The sequence below is a fragment of the Seriola dumerili genome, unplaced genomic scaffold, assembly GCF_002260705.1.
Source record: "Seriola dumerili isolate Sdu_G_001 unplaced genomic scaffold, Sdu_1.0 BDQW01002293.1, whole genome shotgun sequence".
NCBI lineage: Eukaryota > Metazoa > Chordata > Actinopteri > Carangiformes > Carangidae > Seriola > Seriola dumerili.
The window spans coordinates 243,711-271,589 of NW_019176548.1; the positions used below are offsets into that span (position 1 = coordinate 243,711).

At 40.0% G+C, this 27,879-nt stretch overlaps 1 protein-coding gene across 12 annotated transcripts; it reads left to right on the plus strand.

Annotated features, from left to right (window-relative positions):
* Window positions 1–1,848: 1,848 nt before the first annotated feature.
* On the plus strand, window positions 1,849–20,584 carry LOC111239323 (phosphatidylinositol-binding clathrin assembly protein-like). Of its 12 annotated transcripts, none has more exons than XM_022769171.1 (24): window positions 1,849–2,435; window positions 7,194–7,336; window positions 7,474–7,549; window positions 7,672–7,774; window positions 8,628–8,721; window positions 8,899–9,010; window positions 9,130–9,236; window positions 9,342–9,383; window positions 9,931–9,942; window positions 10,528–10,613; window positions 10,758–10,881; window positions 11,003–11,136; window positions 11,647–11,747; window positions 11,921–12,073; window positions 12,508–12,591; window positions 13,896–13,988; window positions 14,205–14,315; window positions 15,850–15,966; window positions 16,063–16,093; window positions 16,196–16,295; window positions 16,487–16,546; window positions 17,869–17,973; window positions 18,371–18,476; window positions 19,519–20,584. In XM_022769171.1, exons 1-23 carry the CDS (start codon window positions 2,306–2,308, stop codon window positions 18,461–18,463), a joined length of 2,211 nt encoding a protein of 736 aa, XP_022624892.1. In that variant the 5' UTR covers window positions 1,849–2,305; the 3' UTR covers window positions 18,464–18,476; window positions 19,519–20,584. The 12 variants fall into 12 exon arrangements, with proteins under 12 accessions (XP_022624892.1, XP_022624893.1, XP_022624897.1 ...); XM_022769172.1 differs by having other exon boundaries at window positions 11,009–11,136; XM_022769176.1 differs by lacking the exon at window positions 18,371–18,476.
* Window positions 20,585–27,879: the final 7,295 nt, after the last annotated feature.

A 27,879-nucleotide genomic window follows, 5' to 3' on the forward strand; every position in this document is an offset into this window, starting at 1 on the left:
CAGAACTTTAGAGTTTTATAAAAACAAAGCAGCTTGGACTTGCTGAGGTGCATCTACATAAAATCCATGGTGTATTGACATGTTTCATATGTGGTAGTCTGAAGAACAATCAAGTTGTCTTCTGTGAGCAAAGCTTTACTGAAACAAAAACACATTTGAATAACACAGGAAAATTCATCACTTCTTTGTGCCTCCTTTGCATTAGAGTTCACTCTCCAAATGTCTATATGATAGAATCATATGTATACAGGTGTTTTATCTTGGATTTGTATCTTTTATAACTATTTTTTCTTATTCATATTTTTAACAATGTTCATGTGTCACATCACACATTTGCCACAGTTTATGTCATTATTCATTGTGTATGTGACAAATAAAGTTTGAAAAAAAACAAAAAAACACATAGTCTCAGAACTCAATGCACTGTAATACACTGTGTCAGCCGTTATCTTAAATAACCTTTGGACATTTTTCTGTGTCAGGGTGAATTTGTACTTTGAATACTGTCATACCAAAAGCATTTTCTCTAAGGAAACCACGCATTAAACATGTAAAACCTCTTGTTGATACTCAGTCTGAAGTTATATTAGCCTGACTGGAATAATAACTTACATTTTGGAAGAGTACTGTCCTATGGTAAAGGTTACTGCCAATATTTCTAAATGTTATAGACTACTGTCCATAAGAAGTCTCAACCCCAGAACTTTCCAGTTAAAAAGCTCCTGACTGGTTAATCCACTATTGACAGCTCAGATTAATTTAGGAAAATACACTCTATAAACACAATGTATCTTCATTCTTGATGGTCCATTGACTTGGTTTCTATTGTGCTTTCAGTCGTGTCACATCCCCTTCCTTGATGAATTGAGTTATTAAGTAAAATTATATGATATAATGACAGACGATGAGTTGGCATTTCAACAGATCCGTCTCCACGACAAATGAACAGACTCCATCTGGTGAAGAATTCTGTGAGATAATAGTTGAAAGCTTGGGGGAAAAGCTTGCAATATGTGGACCTTGAGTTGGCATTGTTCTGTCAAACTAAACTAGTTAAGGTCTTAAAAGTAGATTTGGATATAGATATAGGACCCCCTCTACAAATGACAAAAACCCAAGAGACATGCAGTAAACCAGGGGGATTTGTTGCCCATGGGGGTCTTGGGCCCAGGGGCAGTTGCCCACTTTACCTGGGTGGGAAACCAGGCTTGGTCAGGGTGAATTTATCCTATGAACACTGTCACACCAAAATATTTAAAGCTTTTGCTCTGAGGAAATGAGTCCATAAACACGTCAGAAATCTGGTTTATAGGTATTTATTTTTTTATTATAAAAATGTCATAATCTGCAAAGATCAACATTTATCTTTTGGACTGTATACATTTAGGAAAGACACAGTATTAAAAAAAAATTCAAGTTTCCCCTGAATAAATATGGCACTGACAATCAAGGCATCCAAAAAGTCTTGTTTGTTCTTCACTCTGTCAGGCCTGTGGCCTGTTGCTGCTTTTCCCTGTGCTCTCATCAGTGTCCACTCCTCAAACAACACAGGCTTCACCCTCACACGCAGGCCTCCCGTGATTTAGCATTTGTGAATTTTCTCCCTCCCAGCTGGACTGCGGTCAGTTGGTGTAGCTACACCTGCACCGCAGCGGGGCTTATAGGAAGTCAGCTGTGTACTATCTGATTCAGGGTCTGCAGAGCTGTATTTTGAGCCTTTTACACCTCGGAGTTAAGCAAAGCGAGGCCCGCCATTTCCCCTCCTCAGTGCTTTTTCTTTCACAGCGAGCAGCGGCGGCAGTGGCAGGAGGAGGAGAAGGAGGAAGAGGAAGAGGAAGAGGAAGAGGAGGTGGAGCGGCGGCGGCGACAGGAGCAGCGGCGGCGGCGACTGGAGGAGCGGCGGAGGCAGGCAGGAGAGGAGACGCAGGGATCCGGTGTGCCACATCGGGATGAGAGCGACACAGAGACCCGGGTCGGATGAGTCAGCGAGTGGACTTTGCATCCTTGAAATCTGAATGCGTTTGGACGGAAGCGAGCGGCGCAACAAGAAAGAAACAAATTAACATTTTTTGATTGTTGTTGTTAGATTCCGCTTCTCTTTATTCCGCCCTCCTCTGGTCCGCGTCTGCCATAGCCTAGGTTTGATTTTTATTTCCACCAAGGTGGGAAAGAAAGGGGGGGTCCGGTAAGGTTGCGGAGGAGGTGGAGGTTTTATTTTATTTTTTATTTTGAAGCTCACATCCGAAGATAACCCGAGGCGAAGCTCACATTTTTTAAAGTCTTTTGTTGCATTGAGTGAGCGAAGATGTCGGGGCAGAGCATTACGGACAGGATAACTGCAGCCCAGCACAGTGTAACGGGATCCGCCGTGTCGAAAACTGTTTGCAAGGCCACCACTCACGAAATAATGGGCCCGAAAAAGAAACATTTGGATTGTGAGTATCTCTAAACAGCACACGAGTTTTCAAGTGATATCACGGCAGGCTCCCTCTCAGTGAAACGCCGCTAAACGGGCTGAGTTATGGCGATGGTGGAGCTACAGGCCTCAAAGCCTCAGGATAGGCTATATGCTACTGCTTGTTCATGTCAGGGAGATTATATTGTTTTAACATCGAGGACAGGCCTTGTTGACATAGTGCTGTACATAATTAGGAAGGTTTTGAAGCTGTAGCAGCCTTTATGAATGCTTATATAAAATGTAATGTTTATTTTTTGCCCTTAGTTGCTGCCAAACTAGCTTGCCTAGCTGTCTGGTTTTGTCCAATCCGCTCTCTTGTCTTTCTGTTTCTCATATTTATTTACCCACTGACTTACAGCTTCAGTGTTTAGTCCACGCAGCAGCAAGTCGGGAATATGTATTTGACAGGTAAGCTTTAAAAGCCAGTGTTAGCAGGTGGGCCCCTGCACTTACAGGCCCTGAATCAACATTTACAGGAATGCTTGCAATCCAATTTCATCTCCCATCTTGGTGGTGCACCTGCAGCCGGACAAGTGTCTGTCTCAGCTCAGTTCCTGCACTGGAGTGAAGTGATTGAGTAATGTGATACCTGCTGCTGTTTCTCCTGGTGGGGTCATGATGCATCAGGACACAATGTATTGGCAAAAAAATTGTTAGTTTGTTAGTTAGTGGGTGAGGAGTGCTCAGGGCATGACAACAGGCTGCTACATCTGCACCCAGACATAAGCGTTAGAGCTTAAATCCATGTCTGATGCACTCATAGTCAGAGGAGTCAGTGTCTGTCTGTACTCAGATGCAGTGGTAGATTTTCTACATATCGATCTGCACTTGGAGATGCCTGATGGCAGCAATGAAAGTGGTTTTATATGAAGGCCCTGCATCATCAAAAGAGTTCAGTAGCATTCCAGGAAAAAGGTGGATACGGTGTCCTCAGGCTCCAGACCCGTGAACATGGTCTGTGGGATGAATTATAGCAAAAATATGGATTTCTTAACTGGTTAATTTTGGTTCATTGCGTTGAATGCTTTTGGCCTGATGTTATAGTTGCAGGCTTCGCACCTGTTGTGCCACTCTGGTGACTCCCCCGAGGCGAGATGAGTGGAAGTTGGCAGAGTGACACCCCGTTGGCTCATCACCATTCAGCCAGGAATCCAACGTGACTGAGGTGTCTCAGTGCACACAGAACAGACAGCCTACAAGCTCATAGATAATCACATGGTGTCTTCTTGCTTTATGTTGAAACATAAGGGAGGCTTTTCCCGGTTGGAGTGACAGCCAGGAGGAGGAAGACTCAGCAGCAAGTTTGTATTATAAGTTTAGATGGATTCTTTTTGTGGGCTTAATGTTTCCCCAGCATTATCTCCTTGTCCCAGTTCAGATACGGTAGGAACAGTTATTTTTGTATTATTTAGTATATTTTTGGGGGATTATCTGCATTTTATTAGAGAGATGACAATACTATGAAGAGCGGCAGATGGGGAACGACAACAAGGGTGCCCCAATTTCATAGAAAGAATCAGGGCAGTGGCTAAAGATTTTTCATTATCGATCAATCATCCGATAATTTTCTTAATGAATGATTTAGTCTATTAAATTCCCACAGACTAAGGTGACTTCTTCAAAGGCTTCTGTCCAACTAACAGTCCCAAACCCAAAGATACTCAGTTTATTATCGTATATGACTAAAAAGCATCAAATTGTTACATTTGAAAAGCTGGAAATGGCAAATATTTGAATTTTGTGCTTTAAAAAATGACCGAAACAATTATTCAATTATCAAAATGGTTACCAATTAATCCTCTGTCGATCAACTAATCATTGCAGTTCTAGAAAAGGTTTTCTGTTTACTATCATATTGCAAATGCATGATGGCCATAGTGAAAGTGGTATTATGAAGGCACTGCCTCATCATAAGAGTTCAGTAATGATCCAGGAAAAAGATGGATACTGAATCAGTGTATAATGTTCCAGGCTCCAGACACGTCATGATACTTTGTGGAAGAAACGTTTCAAGAAATCAAATGTCTTCACCTGTGATGGTGGATATTTGTGGTGAATATTTTTGGACACGGACACAGAAAAAATTCTAATAAGAGACATGGATCACTTAATGAAAATGATCAATAATTTGGTAAAAAATGTGACATTCTTGCATCCAAGAAGCTGTAAAAAGGGAATATTTGGCATTTTTACTTGAAAAGTTACACGGATGACTAATCGATTATCAAAATAGTTGCTGAATCAACATTCTGTTGTTTGATCAATTGACTAAGTGTATTACTTATTGATACTAGTGCCAATATCATACCGGGACAGTTTTTATACCAAAACAATACTTAACTCGTTAACTTACTTTGAGAAATACATAAACACATTTTTTAAATGAGACCATGTCCTTAAGTGTTAAAGTTGGTCTGAATACAAGCAGTCATACAAAAATTGGCCTAAAAATTAGCAAATTTTGGCAACATTTTTGAGTACAATGAACTATGAAAAATACAAACAAGATTATGACACTGATGTCAGCTTTTGGCTCTTGACAGTTTTTGATAATCAGTCACTTTTGCTGCAATGGCTCATATCATGTCAAACAATATCTAAAAAAGAAAAACAAAAATTTTGTAATTGATAATTTAGCAACATAACCCATTGTCATGGCTGTTACATTAATTCATTTGTGTCTTATGACTTGATTCAATAAGAAATCAAGAACGTCACCCAGTGTGAATATTTAGCAATATGACAGTGCTGTCAGTTCATCCTCCTCCCCCATATTCCTCCTCCCCCTCCTCCTCCTCCTCCTCCTCCTCCCCGATCGTGTCCTCTCCATCGTCGTCTTCTCTGGGCAGTTCAGCCACCCATGCTTGCTGCTGCTGCTTCTCTGGAAGGTTATCCTGTCCTACTTAGAGTCCCCCTGCCTTTTGAAAAAGTCAAATATAGGACAGAAAGAGAGGCCCAATTTACCCCGTCAGTCTGATCACTGCTGTGAATGGTGGGGTCATTAGCACTGATGGGCTCGGCTTCTTTGACGAACATCATTCAACCAGCACATGGATGTAAGATGAGCATATGAGCAGAGGAAGTGGGACAGAGCATGTGTGGCTAACATCTCAATGCTCTGCACCTTATGTCAGTCTGTTGCAAGGATGTTATGCTGCAAATTATGAATTACAATGAAGAGTTTCAGTTTCGACTGCTGCTGCTGAGATCCCTGTTTGCTTTGGCTTTATAAGATGGTGATTTTATTTATTATGTTTTTATCTAGAAAACATCCTAAATAAACATCCTGTTGCCCCATTTTACTTAGTGTAATAGAGTATTTTGAATAGAATAATAGCATTGTCATACTTCAGTTATTTAGTGTACAGGCCTAGTAAGGATTCCATTGAGGATTATTTTCATTATCAGTTAATGTGTCGATTCACTGTTTTGTTTAGTCGATTACTTTGTAGCCATTGGACATTTAGACAATAAAATATATAGAAAAGTGGGGAAAAAAAGGCCATCCATAGCCAGAACCATCAAAATATTTCAACTAAATAAGATATGGAAATGTGTGTGTTTTTTTTTTTTTTTTTAATACTTTTGAAATACCAACAGTCCAAAGATATTTAGTTTACAATTGTATAAAACAAAGAACAACAGCAAATACTAGCATTTGAATAGCAAGTCTTTGGCATATGTGGTATAAATTTTCCGCTAAACAGATTATGATGTCATATGTTGGCTCAGACCAACTGCATTGAAGCTTTTTTTTTTTTTTTTTTTTTGAGGAGAAATGTGATGTTCTTTAGATGGATATTCATTTTTTTTTAAAGCATTTGAAACTGTTTTTCATTCAGCATTTTCAGTTTTGTCTTGATTGAACGCCTCTTTGTAAAACATCCACTTAAATATAGTAATGAACAGTCGTCTGTGGATATGTTGACGCTGCTTACAGGTTAACAAACTGCACAGAAGCATGAGTCACATCAGAGACTGTATTTCTTCCAAACACTAGTAGTAGGCAGCAGCAGGTGTTTGTCTGCTCACCACCTCAACATGAGGCCTGTTTGACACGGTACATGGGGTTATCTATGACTAACTCTGTCCTTATGGATGAAAAGTATTTACTAAAAGTTTAAAAAATGTTTGTTGGCATCGAAAATACATCAGAAAAATCACCGTACCGTGTCAGTAAATCAAAAAGCAGCACAGTCAGTCTGACACTCGCGTATGGACAACGCTGTGTTGTTAATTTAATCAGATATCATGATGATGCAGCTTTCAAGCTACAGTATATCACATCTGTATTTAGGGCCACAAATAATGATTATTTTCTTTGTTGATTAACTTGCAGGTTATTTTCTCAACTGATGGGTTAACCGGTTGGTTTATAAAATGTCAGAAAAAAGTACAAAATGTCCATCATGATTTCCCTGATCCTGAGGTGATGAATGGATGAATAGAAGGCTTGGAAGCAGGACATTTTTCAATTATCTTAATAGTTACTGATTAATTTTCTGTCAGTCAAATTTTTTCCTCAGTTCTATCATAATAAGAATATGTTGACACATTGTTTTTGTAGCTTTGATATTTAAAGCAGCTTGTTTAATATTGGTGACCCTGTATTGCAGCCTTCGCTAATTACACATCACCACATAGCAGCATATTATTATTTAGATTATTACAAATCCACTGCCTGATGATGATCAGCTGAACCTCGTGGTCTCATGAATTTCTCTTCTTGTTTCAGATTTGATCCACTGCACCAACGAGATGAACGTCAACATTCCCCAACTGGCTGACTCGCTGTTTGAGAGGACCACCAACACCAGCTGGGTGGTTGTGTTTAAGTCACTCATCACCACACACCACCTCATGGTCTATGGCAACGAGGTGAGAAGCTTCAGCAAAGTGGTTTAACCATATCAGAAATTACAAAAGAGTTGAATAACCTCACCGCAGATTACGAATGTATTATTAATCAGGACCTTGTTTTTGTTGTTTTTTTTTTTTTTTCCTCCCTCTTGCAGCGTTTTGTCCAGTACTTGGCTTCAAGGAATACACTTTTCAACCTCAGTAATTTTTTGGACAAAAGTGGGTTACAAGGTAACAGTTGGGTTTGTTGCTGTTGTTGAATTCACTTCTAAGCCTTTCTGAATTCATACACAATTTAAAAAAGAAATGATTTTTCATTTGTAAAAGTTCCTACTATCAATTTTTTTCCCCAGGTTATGACATGTCCACATTTATCAGGAGGTATAGTCGATACCTGAATGAGAAAGCTGTTTCATACAGACAGGTTGCCTTTGACTTCACTAAAGTGAAACGCGGGTAAGGACAAACAGTGTTTGGATTCTACAAAATTAAAATTGTAAATATGTATTTTCTATATTTATATATGTGAAAAAGAAAGGCTTATGTTATTTTTCAAATTCTTATGATTAATAAATGAATAATTTAGTCTGAAAAATGGCATAAGTTAATGAAAAATAGCCATCACTATTCCCCAGAGCTCAAAATGAAGTCTTTAAATAACTTGATTTTTAACTACTGTCCCAAATCCAAAAGAAAAGAAAAAAAACTGAAAATACATCAAATCCTCACGTAGAAAAATGAACCAAACAATTATGTGACTATCAAAATTTTTTAAACCCTACTCCCTCTATCTCTCTCTCTATATATATATATATATATATATATATATATATATATGTATGTATGTATGTATGTATGTATGTATGTATGTACGTATATACACACTTTTTTTCAAATTTTGATAAGATAATCCTTTTTGCCATTTTAAGCTTAAATGCCAAACGTCTGCAGGTTCCAGCTCCACACCTGTGAGGATTTAATGATTTACTTTGTCAGACATGATAGGACACTCAGTATCTTAGGGACTTTGGACTGCTGGTCGGACACAACAAGACATTTAAAGACGTGACCTTGGGCTGTGGGAAATTATGAAGGCTTCTTTTTCCAAATTTTACAAAGAAGACAATTAATCAGGAGAATAATTGGCAGATGAATCAGTAATGAAAATAATTGTTAGTTGCAGCCCTACAATCAGTCTAAACCAAGAATGACTTTGTTATCATGTGTTAAGAGCTTCACTGTTTGCTTTCCCGTCTTCCCTCTCTCCTCTGTGCCCTCCCCTGCTTCAACTCCCCATGTGTCCTCACAGAGTGGACGGCGTAATGAGGACCATGAATACAGAGAAGCTACTCAAGACTATCCCCATTATTCAGAACCAGATGGACGCTCTTCTCGATTTCAATGTGAGTTTAAGGTGAAGCCTCCTGCAGCTCGCGTGTGCAGATTGTGCCGAGTTCGCTGCAAACAAAGTCAGATGCATTACCTGAGTCCTCGTATAGAGGCGCTGTGTTTTTTGTATGGCAACAAATCACTGTGGAGAAGCTTCGAGATAAATGTCTTGGCTGATTGCTTTCCCTCAGGTCAATGCCAACGAGCTGACTAATGGAGTCATCAATGCAGCCTTCATGCTCCTCTTCAAAGACTCCATCCGGCTTTTTGCTGCTTACAATGAAGGCATCATCAACCTGCTTGGTAAGACCTTCAAGGATCACTTTCAGTTTCTGCCTTCTCTGTGTCCTTGGTTCATTTTGTCCTAATATTTTGTGGTTTTCCATCGGAAATGAAATCTTTTTATATTTGTCACCAAACAGAGAAATACTTTGACATGAAGAAGACTCAGTGTAAAGAAGGTTTGGACATTTACAAGAAGTTTCTCACCCGAATGACTCGGATATCAGAGTTCCTCAAAGTAGCAGAGGTAACTTACACTAAATATGTGTCTTTCTTTTTCCACATATGCCACTGTGAATGAGTGAACTGTGTGCTGGGTTTAACTGGGTTTCCTGGGGTTTCCGTCTTACAGCAGGTGGGAATCGATCGAGGCGACATTCCAGACCTTTCACAGGTAAGCAGAGCCATCTGAAAACACAGGATTTCTGCTCTCAATAGGAAGTCTTTCCTTGCTTTCTTTCTCTTACTTCCAACTCTAACTGCTCTTTTTCCCATCAGTGTTGTCTTTGTCCAACGACAGTATAGTACATCCAACACAGATGTTTTTTAAAACAAGACGCATTGCATGATTTCCTTCTCGAGCGCATGTTCGCCAGAGGAGGTGGTCTCTTCTTCTCCTGTTTTCTGTTTCTTCTTCTGCCTCTTCTTATCCTTACCTTCTTCTTTTTCTTCTGTTTCTTCTTCTTCTTCTTCTCCTCCTCCTCCTTCTTTTTACAGTAAATAAAGGTGTAAAGTCCACACTAAGTTTTACAATGGCAAGCCCCTGAGTAAATGTGCACAGTGACAGTTACATGTGTCCTAATTTAAAAGAAGCTGCACATGCTGTTGTGCTGTGGGGACCGATTTTACATCGATGTTTTTAACCCCCGATCTAAATTGCGTTCCCCTCTGACTGTCACCACCTTTATATTCTGTATTTTCCCCTTATCTTTCCACTTTAGTTCACAGTTTGTGTAAGTACTATCATTTCACTCTTCTATGTCCGTGACTTGCCTCAGTGTTGTCTTTTTGCATGCCTCTGCTCTGACTCTGTCTCCTACATCGTGGTGAAAAACAGTTGAAGGAAAAAACTCTCGCTGTGGTAAAATACTGTTCACTTTGGTCTCATTATTGAGGTGTAAATCCAGTGTAGCTCATCTTACTGTAAAAATGGCTGCCCCGTTGTGCTTAGACACGACCAATTCAACAACGCCCGGGTTGTTGAAAGTGCCGTGGTGCAGTACGTCATCCCACACAGATGTTACTCTCATCCAAAGTAGCTTTTGGGCTGGAATGCAGTCATCGATCAGTGGTGGGTAACTAATAGCCCAAAGCTTGTAGTTCACCTTTTGTGGAGCAAAATTAAATCTCCTGATCAAAGGTGTAAATTGGCTGTCTACATACTCCCTGGATTGAATGGTGTGGTGTATCTCATGGTGTGTAGTGTTTTCTGCTCTATCTTGGTTGCCCACCACTGTCCATTATGGTCTTGATGTCCATATAGACTACACTCCCTGTGACTCAGGAACTTGCTGACTGTGTGTTTTCTACCACGGCAGGCTCCCAGTAGCCTTCTCGAAGCTCTGGAGCAGCACTTGGCCTCTTTAGAGGGCAAGAAGGTCAAAGACTCCACTGCAGCCAGCAGGTACAATAACCCTCCCATCACTCTCATCTTTTCCTTTCAGTCTCAGAGTCTGCTTTTCTTTCCGTCCATATTGCTGCAAGATTATGAAGCGTTATTAGATCAGCAAAAGCTGCATCTAGTGTGAATTTGTGTTTTTCCCTGCAGGGCCAGCACTCTGTCAAATGCAGTCTCATCGCTGGCCAGCACGGGGATGTCTTTCACTAAAGTGGATGAGCGGGAGAAGCAGGCAGCTCTTGAAGAGGAACAGGCCCGACTCAAAGCTCTGAAGGTTCATAATTCTATTTGGAAAAAAAAACAAAAAAAACTTTACACTTAATATACATTGAATAAACATGTCTACAGTGTCTTTGTTGCGTGTATATTTGAGCTGGACCTCCTGAATTATCCAGGAACAGAGGCTTAAGGAGCTCTCCAAGAGGCCCTCCTTCGCCACCACTGATACATCACCTATCTCCACCACCGGAGGCACGATCAGCACAGCACCAGCCATCGACCTCTTCTCCACACCCAGCTGCTCGAATGGGTACTGCCTGGATTTACTGTATATCACTTGTTTAGTTTAAAAAAAAAAAAAAAACACAGAAAAGACCCTCGAAGAATATCGTTGTTTGTTTGACTGTTTCTTTACTCCCCTAAAATCCAGTTCTACACATTTCCATTTAAGTTGCACCTAGTTGTCGTAGTTATTTTCATAATCTTTTAATTTGCCAATTATTTCCTTGCTTAATTGAAAAAAGTGATATATAATACCTGTTATTATTTCAGTACAAACAAACTGTTTGTTCTACTCCGAAACCCAAAGATATTCATTTCACTAATCATAGCTGATATTATGACACCACATTTTAAGATTAAAAAAAAGCTGTGAAATGTTCTTTTGTAATAAGAGTGCCTGTAAAACACAATGATAAAAGAATATATCAATACAAAGTGTATTTCACTCTTTCACAAAGGGTTTTCAGGCTTGTGCACAGAAAGGGGGTGCTTGTAAAGTGGTGAAAACTTATCTGTCCGTTGGTTTCCCTCCCTGCAGTGCGGTGAAAATGGAGAGTGACCTTTTTGACCTGCAGTCAACTTTCCAGCCCTCCATGCAATCGGGCTCAACAGGGCTTCCAGTGGCAACAGCGTGGGCAGGTAAGGAGCTGCCTTTTCAACACCTCCAACCCAACTTCTGTGTTTTCTGGACTTGGGAGACCTGTTCTGCATGCTCTCCTTCTCTTGTTCTTGTCTGACTCTGATGCCCACCTCTTCCTCTCCACTCTCTTCTGTCTTCTTCTGTTCTGTCTCTCTTTCCTCTGCCTGCCTAGATCCTTTCACCTCTGCTGAAGCTGGAGATGATTCCATGCCAAACCTCAACCCTTTCCTCTCAAAACTCGTTGTCGATGCCACTCACTTACCTGTCGTGTCTTCAGACGGTGTTAGCTTTCCCTCTAGGACACCTGGTCATGAAATGTTTGGTGGTAATGACTCATTTTGTTTCTCCTCAAAAGTCCTGTCGCTCTTCTTCATTTCTCTGTAGTCGCGTATACGCATGATTAGTTTGCATGTTTCTGTGCTGCTGTAGTTTCAATGTTGATTATCTGTCTGTGCAGATGTCTAAATTATCTTCGTTATGTCTCTCTGTAAAATGCACACCATTGCAGTTCATACCAAGCTCAAATTATGTTGTTTTTTTTGTTTTTTTTATAGTGAAAGCAAACCTTATCCCCTCTTCTGTATTAAACTAGGACCCTCCATGTCCCACCGTAGCGGCCATACGCCCATGTTGCTTTACAGTTACCTTTCATCGTCTCTTTTAATGAACAGTTTGGTGTTGTATTGTAATTCAAACATGCCGTAGAGCTTTAAGTATAAACCTGTTCTTCTTTTACCAATACTATTTTTGATTCTCCAGATCGTTACAATCCCTTTATTGACACAAACTCATCCGTTTCAACCAATTACAAACGCACAGTGCGGATAGAACACTCCATCTCAGGTACTATGATGGCTCACCATCTCAGCCTATGTTTCCTGAGCCCTGGCAAACATAGGATCCTATGAAATACCCCCAGGGCCCCGTTTTTTTGATATTTATGATAGCGATGTGGACATAAACTCATATTAAAGGAAAGGTTTGACATTTTAGGAAATGTGCGCATTGGCCTTCCTGCCAAGAGTTGGATGAGAAGATTGACACCACTCGAGTGTCTGTACAGTAAATATGAAGCTGCAGCCAGAAGCCGGCTAGCTTAGCTTAGCATAAAGACTGGAAACCTTTGGTTCTGTCCAGAGGTAAAAAAAAAAGAAGAAAAAACTGCCTAACAGCACCTCGCCAATTCTGTACCATTCGGTACCAGTACCCAGCAACCAGCACCAGTGTTTCTAGTATGCTAGCATTTTCTGTAGTATTGTCATACACCGGGCAGTAGTATTTTGTGGCCGACCATAATCGGGCTGGAACTGCCCAAGGGATTTTGCAACCAATGGACAACAGCAAAGTCGAGGCTTTGTTGTCCTCTTTTGTACAAATCACATGAAAGGTGATTGTCGCGCTTTTGACACCTCAGTGGATTAATTGGTTTAATTTTCCCAGGGCTTTGGCCTCGCTGTGGAAAATGCAAGTGTCAATGCAGTAGAGGAACTTTTACCCCAGGAAAAGTTCCTGGACATTCCTGGAACTTTCTGTGGAAAGGCAGCTTTTAGTGATTTTTTTTTTTTTTCCCCAGAAGTGCTGGTAGCTGTATTTTTCTTTCATATTTGACAGAGCCAGACTATCTGCTTACCGCTGTTACCTGTTGCCATTTTTTTCATGCGACCAGTGTGACCCTTATTTATTTGGGGTTACAATGCAAAAGCCTCAACCAGGACAGCTCCAGCATAAACGTTGTACCTGGCTCTACTTGAAGCAACATTGTTTTAACGCAGGGCTGTTTTTGATCTTAATGCCCGCTTTAGCTAGCTTCACATTTACTGTACAGAAAGGAGATTGGTATCGATTGGAAAGTAAGCAAAAAAGCATATTCCCCAAAATGTCAAACTAATTCCTTCAGTCACTGCCTCAGGGTTGCTATAATGCTCTGCACTATTTTATCCTTCTACAACTCTTAAATTGTTTCAAACACTTAGTATTTCACAACTACAAGAGTTTTGTTGTTGTTGTTGTTGTTGGCTGTCTTCTTCCTGCCTGTATTTCTGTCATTTCCCACCTGTCTCTCTGGCCTGGTCTTGAAATGTCTTCTCCTTTTGCTCTTTTTCTTTCTCTTCTTTGTCGTCCTCTTCTTGCTTCCTGTGGCGTGTCAGACTCCTTCTGTGGTCCAGTGTCCATTGCCCAGCACCTCCCACACCAGGCTCCCTTCCCCTCTGAGCCCTCTACTGTAGCAGGTCTATTCAGAGGTAGAGTACTGAAGCACATACAGCAGTAGATCAATGCTAGTTATTCTGTAGAGAAGCCTGTGGTATTCGGCAGAAGTATCCAGTGATTGATATATGGACACTGTACTTGCACAGGCCACTGCAGAAACCTAAAGTCCAAGCAGTGGCTAGTTTTCAGTAATTTCATATTATGTAACTCTGTAACTGCATCTGTCTTCTTTCTTACCTCTGATGAAGGATACTCAACACCACAGGGCCCTCCGCAACAGTCAGCAGGGGGACTCCAAGTGGACTTTGAGTCAGTTTTTGGAGCCAAAGCCACAGGCAGCAACAGCGTCAGTTCTGATGGTGAGGATTTCACATTCACACATAAGTAAACATGCAATACCTGTGCAATAGGTTTCTGTGTTTTTTTTTTGTTTTTTTTTATCAAGCCTAATTGTAATGTGCAGATGATGAATTAAAGGCTGTTCTTGCATGAAGCTGACCTCTGTGTTCGGCACAAAAGAAAATCAAATATAAGTCACTCAGCTGAAAAAAGGAGTCGTGTAGAAAACAAGACAAACGTGAAAGGTTTAAAGACAAGGAGGCAACAGTATCTAAAGGCCTTTTGTAGGATGGTTCACTGCGTTTTGCACCAGCTTTTGATGGATCACCTCTAGCTATGGTTGACTGAAGCAATACCAGGGAAATCATGATAGCAGTAATTTGTTTCAGAGAGCTGTGTCTGGTCCTGACATCAGATACAGCTGAAACACTTGCTACGACTCGACCCAATCTTGTAAGTCACCGGTGCAAGAACTGGCGGTTTTCTTCTCTGCGCTGTTTTTACTGCACGCTGTTAGTATCTGCAAGCAGCCCAAAAGTACAGAATACCACTATGTTCTTGTCTTTGACCAAAGCTGGGAGAAAATGAGAAACCAGAAAAAATCTTAAAAAATTTACTTTAGAGATTAAATCAAAAAAAGGTTTTAATTTTTTTTTGTTGCTGCAAAGGAGTTAAATTTTCTCACCCCACTAAGAGAATTTTTTTCTGATGTTAGTGACTTATAAAAGGTTTAGCTATTTTGTAGGGCTTGCAGCTAATGATTACTTTCATTATGGATTTATCTGCCAAGTACTTTCTGGATTTATTTATTAATTGTTTGTGTTGTGTAAAAAACACAGCTTACATACACTCTGCAAGAATTTCTTTATCAGTTATCCAATGAGAGCTAGACACACAGAATGGCCAGCCTTCAGCCCAGAAGTTTCAAAATAAAATAAAAAAAAAGAAAACTATATATATATAGTCACTGTCAAAATGCCATCACAAAAATAATATAATACCAAAGAATGTAATATAAAACATTGAGTATTTTAAACTGCTAATACAGTTAAAAGATAGATAGTTAAACCAGTTAAACACTAAAAAAACTTTATTATGTGATTGTAAAAATGACTTTAAAAACTCATGTAAATCTAGAATGCCTCTTCTGGCTTCCTAAAAAGGTAAATGTCAACCCCACTGGGTCTAAACTGACCTGATCAATTCCAATAAAAGAAAAATCCATCAGTGAATGTTGGGCTTCTAAAAGTGTCTGGCTACTGGGTGTTTTATGTCTCCTCTTTTGAGGAAGCTCCTGTGCTCAGTCATCCTGTCCTCCTAGTGAGTCATCACAGTGAGCACTCTTTTTCCCCCAATATATACTTTATTGCATGGCCAGCTGATCGTGTAGGTTGATGAGTTTTATATTATTATGAATATATATTATTATATATTACATATTTTTTGTTCTGTCAAACCAACAGTCCATCAGCGAATCCTTAGATATATGTTATTCAGTTATGAAAATAGTTTCAGTCAGCCAACGAATCATAGTGGCTCTGTTTGTCTTGTCAGATATTACTGGGGGCATCCTGAAACCGACTCTTGCCGGCTCCAACCAGCCGTCCAGTCAGCAGCCAGAGAAGCTGGTGTCAGATGACCTTGACTCCTCCCTGGCTAACCTTGTCGGCAGTGAGTATGCTGCTTTGCTTTAAGCTGCACTAATTAAAGCAAGTGTTTACAAAGGGACAAAACGACATCCAACTCCTATATGAATTTCCTTTACAGACCTTGGCATTGGAAACGGCACAATGAAAAAGTAAGTGGTGGATCATCGCTCAGTTGTTACACAAACAGCAGCAGCTCTGTGCTTTCAGGGCACATACAAGCTGGTGCTAACATCCACTGTCTTAATCTACAGTGACATCCACTGGAGCCAGCCGGGGGAGAAGAGAATGACCGGTGGCACCAACTGGCAGCCCAAGGCGGCGCCAACCACGACCTGGAACCCCGTCTCCATGGTGATACACACAGACCTTTCAGTGTAGTGCTCACGACAACCTGTTTCTGCTTCATCCTCGTCTTATTTTACTGCCAAATGACTGTGGTTGTTGTAATGTGATGCTCTTTTCTACACATTTGTTATACACACAGCTGTTATCAGGTCATTTGTGTTATAAATTTTCACTGGCCTATTTGTGTGTCTCCTTAGCCACCGTCAATCATGGCCTTCCCTGCCACCACACCCACAGGCATGATGGGATATGGAATGGTCAGTATTACAGCAAATACACAGAGTGTGTAGCTTTAGTAGCATTTAAGCTTCTGTTCACTCCTCCTTTGATCTGAAGTCAAAAAATTAATCAGATATTTCATTACATTACATTTAAATATTTTCAAATAGTTCATATTTGGTAGAATTACCCTTTCCTGAGCTTTCAACCGTTATTGCACAGTCTTCATCAGCAGACAGTTGTCATGGAGACGGAAATGTTGAAATGTGAACTTAGTAGCTGTTATGATTTCATATCATTTTGTAACACAGTTCTCTGATGAAGACCAGCATCATGTAGTTGAAAGCATAAGAGGAGGCTAATAAGAATTGGGATTTGTTTTGTCAAACTATATTCTCAAGGTCAAGAATGATCTTTCATGCTGATGTGAATTAATTTATCTTATGTGGTGCTCATATGGTGCATGTTCCTAACTTAATCTGGTGTGTGGGGTCTGTAGGGGCCCCAGCAAATTTTTGCCCCGGGGCCCCCTGGTAATTAATTAATGGCGGCCATGGTTCATGTTAAGTAAATGCCTTTGTTTTTTACGTGCTCCTTATCATTTAGAGAATTAATGAAATGTAGTTAAACTAGGTCAAGTGAGCTGTTGTTTTGCCATTATGAATATTCTCTCAGGTTTCATAAATAAAATGAACACTGGAGGATTTTCAATAGTTGTTATTTCGAGCATGCTCAGCTTATAAATATTTCATAGTAGTGGCAGGCACAAGGCTGTCTTTGTTATTTTTTTCTTTTGAAATTAAAATAAAAAACTTTTTTCATTTCCAGTAACAGAAACTGAAGTGATTATGTACCACTGTTGTTTTGCTGATCCACCCATGGTTAGATGTCCAATAATTACAAATGCCTAATTTTAGTTAAAACAAAAGCCACTTGAGTTTGGTGCCCTCCAGTGGTCATACAAAAAATATTTTAAGATGCTAAATACTACACATATAGTAGTGCTTTTAAGCTTCAAAATGAATTAATTGACCTTGGAAACAGTAGTCTAGTCGAGTACAATCTCCCCTCAAGGTCAATTTAATAGCAGTTCTGGAGCTTTTCATCACAACACATTAGCTTCATCAGTAGATGGAGTTTGCACAATTGTCATGAAATGCCAACATGGAAGCAAAATGAAGAAATTCCTCCACAACTGGGTAAACTGATGAAGATCATGTGATATAATTGAAAGCTCCAGAACAAGTACAAAATGAACCTGAAGGTGAAATTGCTTTGTCAATAGTAAAATTGTAAAGCAAACGACTAAACTACTGTATAACTGAAGCAACTTTTCTGATCTCTCTGCAACACGTTGCAGCCTCCACAAATGGGCTCCATGGGGATGATGAATCCACCAACTATGATGTACACCCAGCCTGTGATGAGGCCACCCAACCCCTTTGGCTCTGTGTCTAGTGCTCAGGTGGGTGCGCGGCAGTCTGACTACTGCACCGAGCTGATGCACAATGAAGTCAGTATCTATTTGCACAGTTATCAGGTTGAGTAAATAGGTGTATCCCTTGTGCTGTGACGTGTACCATAGTTAGTCACTGTGTAAGCCTTGTTGTCAGTGTGAATACTGCTGAAGATGATGACAGTTTTAACAATGGACCCTTCACTCTGTTGAGCTGAAAGGGACAAAACTGTGAATCATCTCCATCATTCTGACTCCCTGTTTTTCCCCAACATCTACTTTTTATTAACCCTTCTTTCATACATCACAGCTTCTCCAAACTAATTTCATCCCTCCTACAGTCTCTGTACTGACTCTCTGACTTCTCCTCTGGTCCTCCTACTTCCTGTATTTCTTCCTGAAATAGCCCTCCGCAGCCTCTAGTCCTTCCAGCCAGAGTCCTCTCCGAGCCCCTGGACAGGACCCGTTTGCACACCTCTCTCTCAAGGATTTCTTGTAGAGCATCTCTTTAGGTACAGCATGGTCTTTGCTTGCGGATGCACCTGCATGCGTTGCATGCCCAGTGCTAATGCCCTTTTGTTTCTTTTTATCTTTGCATACTTGATGTGTTATTCATCTGATTATGTGCTACATGTATTTTTCTTATTTATTCACTTTTATCTTGGCCTTTGTTGCTTGGATTTCTTGCTGGATTTGATGGGTTGTCAACATCTTTAACACATAGCCAGACTCATTCTGACCCTTTGTTCTTCCACTGTCATCACATATTGCTCAAACCTGTTTTCTCTGAACGTTGTGGCCATTGCTGAATTTAACTAATTGACCGTTCGCTAAGCTCTGGCTCCCTAACTTACTGTGTTAACTACCAGCTGAAATGATTTTATTACATATAGTTAATTAAGCTAACGTTACTTCCCTGAATTTATTTAATGTTTTCAGCTCATTAAGCTGTTTTAAGTATGCTGAGAGACTGAGGCTAAGGCCGACAAACAAAAAGTCTCCATCCTGACCAATTGATTCATGTACAAGTCATGGAAATAAATTTTAAAAAAAAAAAACATCTTTCTTCTTGTAAGAATGAAAATGTAAAATATATTTCATTCTAACATGATCCTGTTTGGCTGCTTAGCTTATACTTGTTAATATTTTCATGTTTTACTTTTAATATTATTATTAACTATTAACAGTTCCTGTTTGCTATGTACCATTGGGTGTAGTGACAATTATCAGTGATTTATCAGTGATTGAACTTTAATACTGAAGAAAACTAATAAACGTGATGATTCTCAGGCAAGTTCTGAAGTTATAAGGAACGCCTTTTTGGACTTATTAATTATGGACTATTTGGAATGGACATCAGAGATAATGATATCCTCAGAAAGTCAAAGTCTCACTGAACCAAAAAAAAATTATGTATCATGTATGTCACATCTATAAGCTCTACATGGACAGTGCTGTTCTGAGGAGGGTTTTAGTGAACGGTCGGTTTACTTGACAATTACTTCCATTCACATTTTATCCTTTCACTAACATTGTATGTTGCCCTTCTTGCAGATGCAGTTCATGTAATTTGAAGAAAAGTGTCTCTCGGAAGATGAAGCACTTAGCAGCAAAGCTTTGTCCTCGTTGCAGTCTAACTCTTCAGAGAAACATTCACACACCCCCAAATACAGACATGTCAAGAACACAATGGTGCAACGACTGTCAGAAACCATGGTAACCATGTCCAAATGACGTTTGGCGATAGCTCACACCCATTATTCTGTAACTTGTCCGAGACGTCGAGTGATGCTGCTGTCTAACCCCCTTAAGAGGATTCCTTATCCATTTTACAGTGTAATCTGTAAAGATAGTTTTGGGTGCTGAGAAACTTTGATGTTATGTATTTGGAAAATACTGTGGTTGGATGTAAAGGCTTGATGTTCAGCAGTGAGGTGGTGGAAGAAAAAGGAGAGCAGTCCTTCCCTTTCTTGATCCGATCATCAGTCATCCATTCCCTACAGTTATTTAACTGTCACTAAGTAGTGATGCTAATGACGTTTACACCTGTTTAGTTTTTGTCTTTTTTACCGTGTTTACAGTAGACATTCCTTGTGTGTTGTTTGTATTTATTTATGATTATTGGTTTAAGATTGGGGAAAATAATAATGTAAAATCTACAGTACATTGAACACCTGTGGGAGTGCTTCAGCATTAAACAAGGATCTCTGACTATCATTGAGAGGTAGAGTTAAAAATAGCTGTTATATAAATTACACCTATTAAGCGGAATGATAGAGCACTAAATATTCTGAGTTTTGTGTTAAGAAATTTTTTTACTAGATGAAAGATTTCACAATCTCCATTGTACTTCAAGTGCAGGGGTTAGAGTATGAGTCAGTAAACAGTATATAGTCGATTCTGTGCCTAGGGTTTTTTGCAATGGATCAGTTTCCTGTCTTGTTGAGAAACACTTCATCCACGAATCTGAATTGTCGCACTGGGTGGTGGGCTCCATTTGCTTTAAGCTTGGCATGCCATTGACTCACTGACCGTATTCAAGGCTGCCGTTACTCTGAATGTGAAAGAGTTGTCTTCATGTTGCACACATCTTTCCACACTACAGTTCCTCAGTGGGAGTTGGGGGAGGGGAGGGGAGGGGAGGGGGGGGTTTATGAGAGGATGGAGTGTGTCTGCTTGCTGGTTAGCTAGTCGCTACGCTAATGGGAGAATGGGTCACAGAATTGATGTAAATTTAATTGTATAAAAGAACCAGAGGACCGGGTTGGAGTGGAGGAGCGCTGTTGATCGGCGCTCTGTGTATATAAAAACTGACTGTTCTTTGAGTGCAAAAGTGAAAGATGTATGAAATATGAAAGCAATTCAATCAAATTTGACTCTACCTAAGTTTGATTCAGGATACTCTCTGCGTTTGTCTCCGCAGATATTTTTCTTTATGTAATTAGAACGTGTAGCAGACAATGACTGAAGTCTTTTCTTTCTTTTACAAATAAAGAGCAGCTTCCACAAACTGTTGCATGTGTTTTGTCACGGTGAATAATAATAACTTGTTGTTTAACTGGAGGCAAAGAGGCAGATTTAATACATCATGCAAACCTAAAAGATAGTTTTATAAAATCTTGTGCTGCCTGTTGATATTCATTTAAGCAGAAACTTCAACACAACCCCAACAAGTGGCTGCTGAGACTGTAGACAGTTACTGAATAAAAAAATTAAATCTTGCTGCATAAGACGCCGTTTGCCATTATGTCTAGTGCAGTGGGGTTGCAGTTCTCCCCAGTGGGTCCTCCACACTGAACATTTTTCCTTTGATAGTACCAGTTCCTGGTCTTTCACTCATAACATTTAATGCAAATTAATTTATAAAAATGCACCTTTAAACCAAATAGCTGAAAAGTGCAGGTCTTTAAAGTACCAATACAGGACAGGACCCACCTACAGGACATTACTATGTCAGTTGGCATATTTTACTGGTGCATATAGCCATATTCCTAGACAAAGTTACGGTTAATCAAATGAAGACCAACCATGCTGAGGAGTTACAGTATGATCAAATGAAATAAGGGCGAATAATTAATCTAATTGTCTAATACTGAATACAACCACACCTGCAACTAAATAACTGCAAACTATTTTCTTGATTACTCAGTAAATCGTTAGGGCACCAGGAAATGGTTAAAAATGCCAATCACAATTATCTACAGTCTTTGTTTTCCCTGACCAACGGTGCAGAAGCTCAAAATATTCACTTCAGTGTAATGTCAAGAAAAAGCTGGAAATCATATCTGAGGGGCTTAAACACAAGACTGTCTGGATTTTTTACTTGAAAACTGAGGATTCATTTTCTGTCATTCACAACCTCAAGCCAATAAAAATCAAAATGAAGCATCTGAGAAAGAGAATCCCACTTAGTTGAACAGTGTCAACACTAAAGGCCAAAATGAGATGACCGGTCACAAGTACACCGCACTATTTTATGTGGTCACAAGCAAAAAAATGCTAATCCACCATCCCAGTATATGTAACCTAAAGTAATGATCCAGCAGCATGATTCATGGTTTACTCATCCTGTAGTTAACACATCCCTTAACAATCATTTAGGGGAGAGCATTATATGCTAGAATGGATTTTCCAGCCACTGCCACAGCCTGGTTTCCAGCTATTTTTGCGTGTCTTCTGTCAAGGGTGAATGAACAGCAAACCAGGTGAAATAATCAGCTGTTAAATTGATGCAGGTTCCCAGAAAATCATGGAATGACATCAGGGTCGCAGTGGGAATATTTCCCATCTACTCCAGTTTCAAGGCTTTAAATGATGCAGAGGAGATGGAGAAAAGTGCTGTATTGTGAACTTGTAATTGAAGTATACATGGACGGAGTTCTGAATGGGTCTAATGAACACAGGCCCAGGGGACCGAGGGGTCGTGGGACCCCAGGGTCAGAGCCTCTGTACGATCAGTTAATATTTCTGGTTAGGAAGTCATAGAGCGAGGTAACGGACAAAATGACCACAAAGAGACACAGAGAGATGCAAAACGACCATAAAGAGACACAAACTTTCAGACTAGAGGTTCTATGTGGGTGGGGCATGGGGCCTTTTACCTCTCTATGCCCTGGGGCCCATTTTCTAATAATCCGTCCCTGACTGTTGGAAATAACCTCAGGCTCACCTGGTCTTGCCTGCCTGAGGGGGATGTTCACATCACTGACTGTAGTTCACACCCTTTTGTCAAATAAACTATTATCAACATGTGGAAACTGAGGGCACCTGCTGGACGCTCCCTGCTATTACAACACTGATGTATCAACACGCCCTGTCTTTAAATTACACAGACTCACCTCAGTTTGATGTGATACACAGGTGTAGTTTTAAACCATAAACATCTACAATAGCCTCAAACCAAACGATGGATAAACAGTAAAGTGGGAAAAGCTGCTTTCGCCTCTCGCCGTGTGATGCACAGGTCAGTTCCTCCCATAGACTGTATGCTCACTGAGTCCGCCTCCTCTCGTCTCCTCACCGCCTGTCCTGTCCGGGGACTCCAGCTCATCCAGCAGCAGCTGCAGACCTGTGGAGGAGGTAAACACTTTGCTTAAGCCCGTGCATTTTTATCTTATAACTACAGCCAGATGGGAAACACAGGAGCGTTTTAATAGGAGCCCGCAGGTGTCCTGTAAGGTAGGCCACATGTCAAACTCTCGTAGTCAGAAAGTAAACCGTACCTAAAGACGCAGCAAGTCGCCTCCGAGGCTCCTGAGGGTAAGAAATGTAGGAGCGAGCAGGTAAACTTGTGTCACTTTTGTTCAAGTTTGCTTACATTGTACATAGGCCCATAGAAACTCTGAAGTCTACGCTGGAGAGGAAACCAGAAAATACCATCAGTTACATGATTTAATAATTAGTAACCCTTACTTTAGATAATCGTTGTCTGCAGAGAAAAATCTTCTGTTCTCACGATTTAATGTAGAGATTTGAAATAGTTAATTCTGGACACTGGAAAAAAAAAAAAAACTGCAATGTGTGCTTCCTCTAAAGCCACATTTTTAACTTTAGGAAGCAGTTCTATCAAATAAATCAAATTTAATTAAGTTTGGTAATCAGAGAAAAACAACTTACAGACAAAGGAAAGTTTTCAGTCTTGTGTCCTCAATTATTATTCACTTGTATCTCAGAATCTGCAGCTGAACAATAACATGCATGAAAAGACTACATTTTATCATTTTACTGTTGACAAAGTCAAAGTGTATCTTAAGCTTCAAAAATGCTTGAACTAGAGGTGTACGATACACTGGTATTGATGGTAACCATCATATTTAAAGAATGAAATACTGATATCATGTTGATGATACAAATATGATAATATTGTGATAGGAGATGTTAGGCCTCATATTTGAGTCTAATTGATTTACCAAAAAAAAGAGACAAAACACACAGTAAACAAAGTTAAGGATGAATTTGACTGATAGCATTTTTCTTTTAATCAAATTTTCTAGAGAAATCACAATAATATCGTTATCGTAAATTGTTTTGGCCATGATAATCGTGAAGTGAATATCTGATATCGTGACAGCTGTAGCTCAGACAGTCAGTGAGTGTGTCTTTCTTACCTGCTGTGTGAATAACCAGTTTCCTGAGTAAACATGCAAAAGGAGCACACATGATACATTTCAATACTTTATGCATGGGGAGAGTATTCAGATCCTTCACATTGGTAAAAGTACCTACGGAACATTGTAAAAATACAAGTAAAAGTCCTGCACTGGAAATAATTAAGTACTGATACATCATATTTCATGACATTAGATTTTAATAAAAGCAACATTTTAGTGGTGTAGCTGCTGGAGGTGGAGCTGGTTTTAACCACGTTAGATACAGTTACCTAGTTTAGGCCAGTGCTTTCCCATCTAGGGCTCAGCCCCCCCCCAATTGTCACAAGATAAATCCTTGGGGTCGTGAGAAAACTTTTTTTGTGTTTTTACTTTACTCTTATCTTTGCTTTTTGTGTGAAATGTTGAATAATGTTACCTTTTTCACATTCAGTTATTTAAATGAAACCATGTGAGAAGTTTAGAAATGGAAATGTCTCTTTGGTGGAACAGCTCTTAGACATCTGAACTGTGACGAAAGGCTCCAAATAGACTATTTATTTCTTAAGTTTCACAACCCAAAAAGGTTGATTTATAACAATGAATTTTATTTTATATGATTATCATGTTTTTTATACAACATTTACCCTCAGTGCAGTAGAAGAATACAGCAACAGGAAAATACTCAATTAAAGTGCTCAAAGGTTTTACTTAAGTACAATAATTGAGTAAATCTACTTGGTTACGTGATGATCTCAGCTCATTTGGTGGGATTGCTTCAAGTATTGCAGATGTTTCTGGTGTAAATGGAGCTATTGGGTGTCACTGCATTCATAATCCACAATCACACAACTCACCAAACAGCAGTTTATGACTGTTAAGATTTACGGTGCACATTTTTAGAAAAGAAAAGTTCCTCCAAAGTTTTCCAAAAGGGCCATTTCCCTTCTCTTTGTCCTTTGGCAATGTTATAGCTGTAAAATATGGGAACCTGGGAGCAACATCATGTTTGTTTTTTGTTTTTTTAGGATGAAACAATATGAATTTGTTGCCATGTGTTTTGTCTGACAGTGACAGACCCAGCTGGTGGTTGTTACCTGCTGCCGAACATTCCCACATCTGCCCGCTGAGAGAAGCAGGAGGAGGAGGAGGAACCATGATTGACCTGAGCCACCTGACGGAGGAGGAGCAGGGGGTGATAATGACGGTGCTGAGGAGGGACGCCGAACTGAAGAAGGCTGAGGAGGAAAGAGTCAGGTATAGAAATATGCGACTCTTTCAGGCCGGCTTCAGTCAAAGAACAGAAGAATCTTATTCTGAAATCCTTCAGCGAATGTTTCTTTTCTCCTCGAGTTATTTTACATGAGCTGAAATGTTAAAGGCCAGCATTTGAACTAATGTCATGTTATTCATCTAATGTCATTTTAACGATTTAATAAGAACCCCCATGTCTTTCCATTGCCTGTTTTGTGACACGAGGCCTTTGTGGGGCAGTAAACATGCCAGTGAGGATGATACTTGTCTGGCCATAATAGAATAACACAATAACAGCTTGGACGGATACACAAGTTGCCTCCATCGCTTAGAAGCCTCAATGTGAGATGAGCAATTAGATTACAGCCAAGTTCAAGTCGACACAGAAGAGGGGATCATGCTGCTCTGACAGACAGGAATAGAAACCCTTAAAGGCGTGATGGTGAGAGACACCTCACCTGTGAAGAGCCCGATGACCACACAGTTGAATTTAGCAGCTAGAAAATCCTGATCCGCCTCGTCTCAGCTTGGAGTTAAAGATAAACGTTAAATACCGCAGTTTAAAGTTACAGTCGGCTGTTCCAAAGCTCTTCGTTGAACCTTTGGGAGGCGTCAGACATTCCTCACAGTGTATGTTCAGGGCACGTTAAGACAAACAACAGATCTCGTGTCTGCTTTGATTTCTCCCCCCAAAAAAAATTCTTCATTCCCAATCACAATGCATATAAACTAACAAAAAAAAAAAAAAAAAACCCAAACATTTCCTCTTTTGAGGATGTGCTTCATTTCAATTTCAAGAGTCAAGAATGTCATGAAACAATGTGCTTCTCATTGTGAGTTTAATGGAATTGGCCGGCCGGCTTTTTCATCAGCGGGAGGCTGAATGCTCGCTGTGTCCCGACCAGTCTAGTGTAAAAGGATTAAGCCAACGGCCTGTAATAATGTGCTACCCTTTTTTCACATGACTGTTGTGGTTCAGTATCCAGAGGAAAGATGCGTTGGAGCGGTCATTTAAAGACGCAGGAATTTCTTTTTTTCCTCTTTAATTCAATTTAAACTTGATGGAAATGTTTTCCGAATTCCTTTTCTTTGACTGATCATGTGCAAACTTTATATAAAGCTGATGATGAAGCAGTGACAACTAGAAGTGGTGAAGCAGAAAAAAAAATGGTATTATAAAAAAAGTAGATGATTAAAAACAGTATAAAACATAATAACATAATGTTTTGTTAAAATCATAGGACAAAATGAAACCTGATCTTCTTGGCTACTATTTTGGTCCCTTTTCCAACATAAATCTTAAACAAAACTATCAGTTGAACAGAAACTCATTTGTGAATGTGGCTCTAACAACTTCAAAACACCCCGTGGTGATTTGTCTCCTCTTTCTCTGTCCTTGGTTTTATATTTCACCTCATATTTGGAGATTAGTGCTGCTCAGACTGAACAAAAATGGTGTCAGATTCTCCATTGAGTGCAGCTTAAAGCAAGTGTGGTCTTGTATTTGTTCATTAACAATAGAGGAGAGGCACAATATCATGTCTAGTTTTTTCTTCTTTTTTTTTTTTTTTTTCTTATAACTTTCATTCAGAATGAAATGGCACTCCGGTAGGATTAACATAGTGAATGAAAGAACTATAAATGACTCTACAGAAAAACCTCTTCACTTAAGCTTTTGTACATGTTTCCTTTGTGTTTTCCCAACAGGAAACTGGAGAAAATACTGAACAGCAGCTCGCAGTCAGAAAGCCATCTGAAGTACCTGACCGGAGAGTGGTTTTACGAGGCCAAGTCTCGCAGACACATGGACAAAATCCACGGTTCGGAAATCATCCTGGCCTCCATGAAACAGAGGAAGGCTTCTGGTTTAGGTGTGTGTGTTCTCCACTGGTGACAAAGGGCTTTCTTTTGAGCACATTCGTAACTTCAGCCTGTCATGGTTCAGTCACAGATGTTATTTTTCACCTGTTATCCAGCAGCAGGTTCAATCTTCAGAGGTATTTTCATGATTCCACAGATGCCTGTTTTCTGCCCAGAAGGTTAAAATGTTGCCCCGGGCAAAACTAAAGTTTGACTCCGACCCCCTCTGAGCCTCTGCTCATGCCTGCACAGTGGACCTCACGTATGTTACAGCAGAGAAGAAGACCAGTGTAAATTGGCACATTTTGTGAAAAAACTTGATATATAAATGTTGGTTTCACCCCGGGCAAACATTTAATCCTTTTGCAGCAGACCGTTGCCAACTGTGGAATCCTAAAAACCCCTCAGAGGACACAGCCCACTGCTGGATAACAGGTGAAAAAAAGAAAACAACTAGCTTAGCTCAGCTCAGCTTTCCCCTTTCTCCTGCAGATGGGTCTCTCAGAATCGAAAGATCCAAAACCCCCAGCAGTCGAGGTTTGGACATCGTCGCTCCACCAAAGCCTGCCAGATGTTTGGAGGCACTGCAGCCACAGGAGATAAAGTACACAGTGATTTCTTATTCATAGATTTACCCACCAGTGTGTCTATAAACTCTTCATTGTCTTATTCCCATGTTCTTCTCAAGCCTGCCACAATGCAAGGTTTGGAGACT

Coding starts and splice junctions, on each gene's coding strand:
- LOC111239323 (XM_022769171.1), top strand. CDS start 2,306: ATGTCGGGGCAGAGCATTACGGACAGGATAACTGCAGCCCAGCACAGT. Junction 14,316..15,849: donor CAACAGCGTCAGTTCTGATG/GTGAGGATTTCA, acceptor TTGTCTTGTCAG/ATATTACTGGGGGCATCCTG. Junction 15,967..16,062: donor CCTGGCTAACCTTGTCGGCA/GTGAGTATGCTG, acceptor TTTCCTTTACAG/ACCTTGGCATTGGAAACGGC.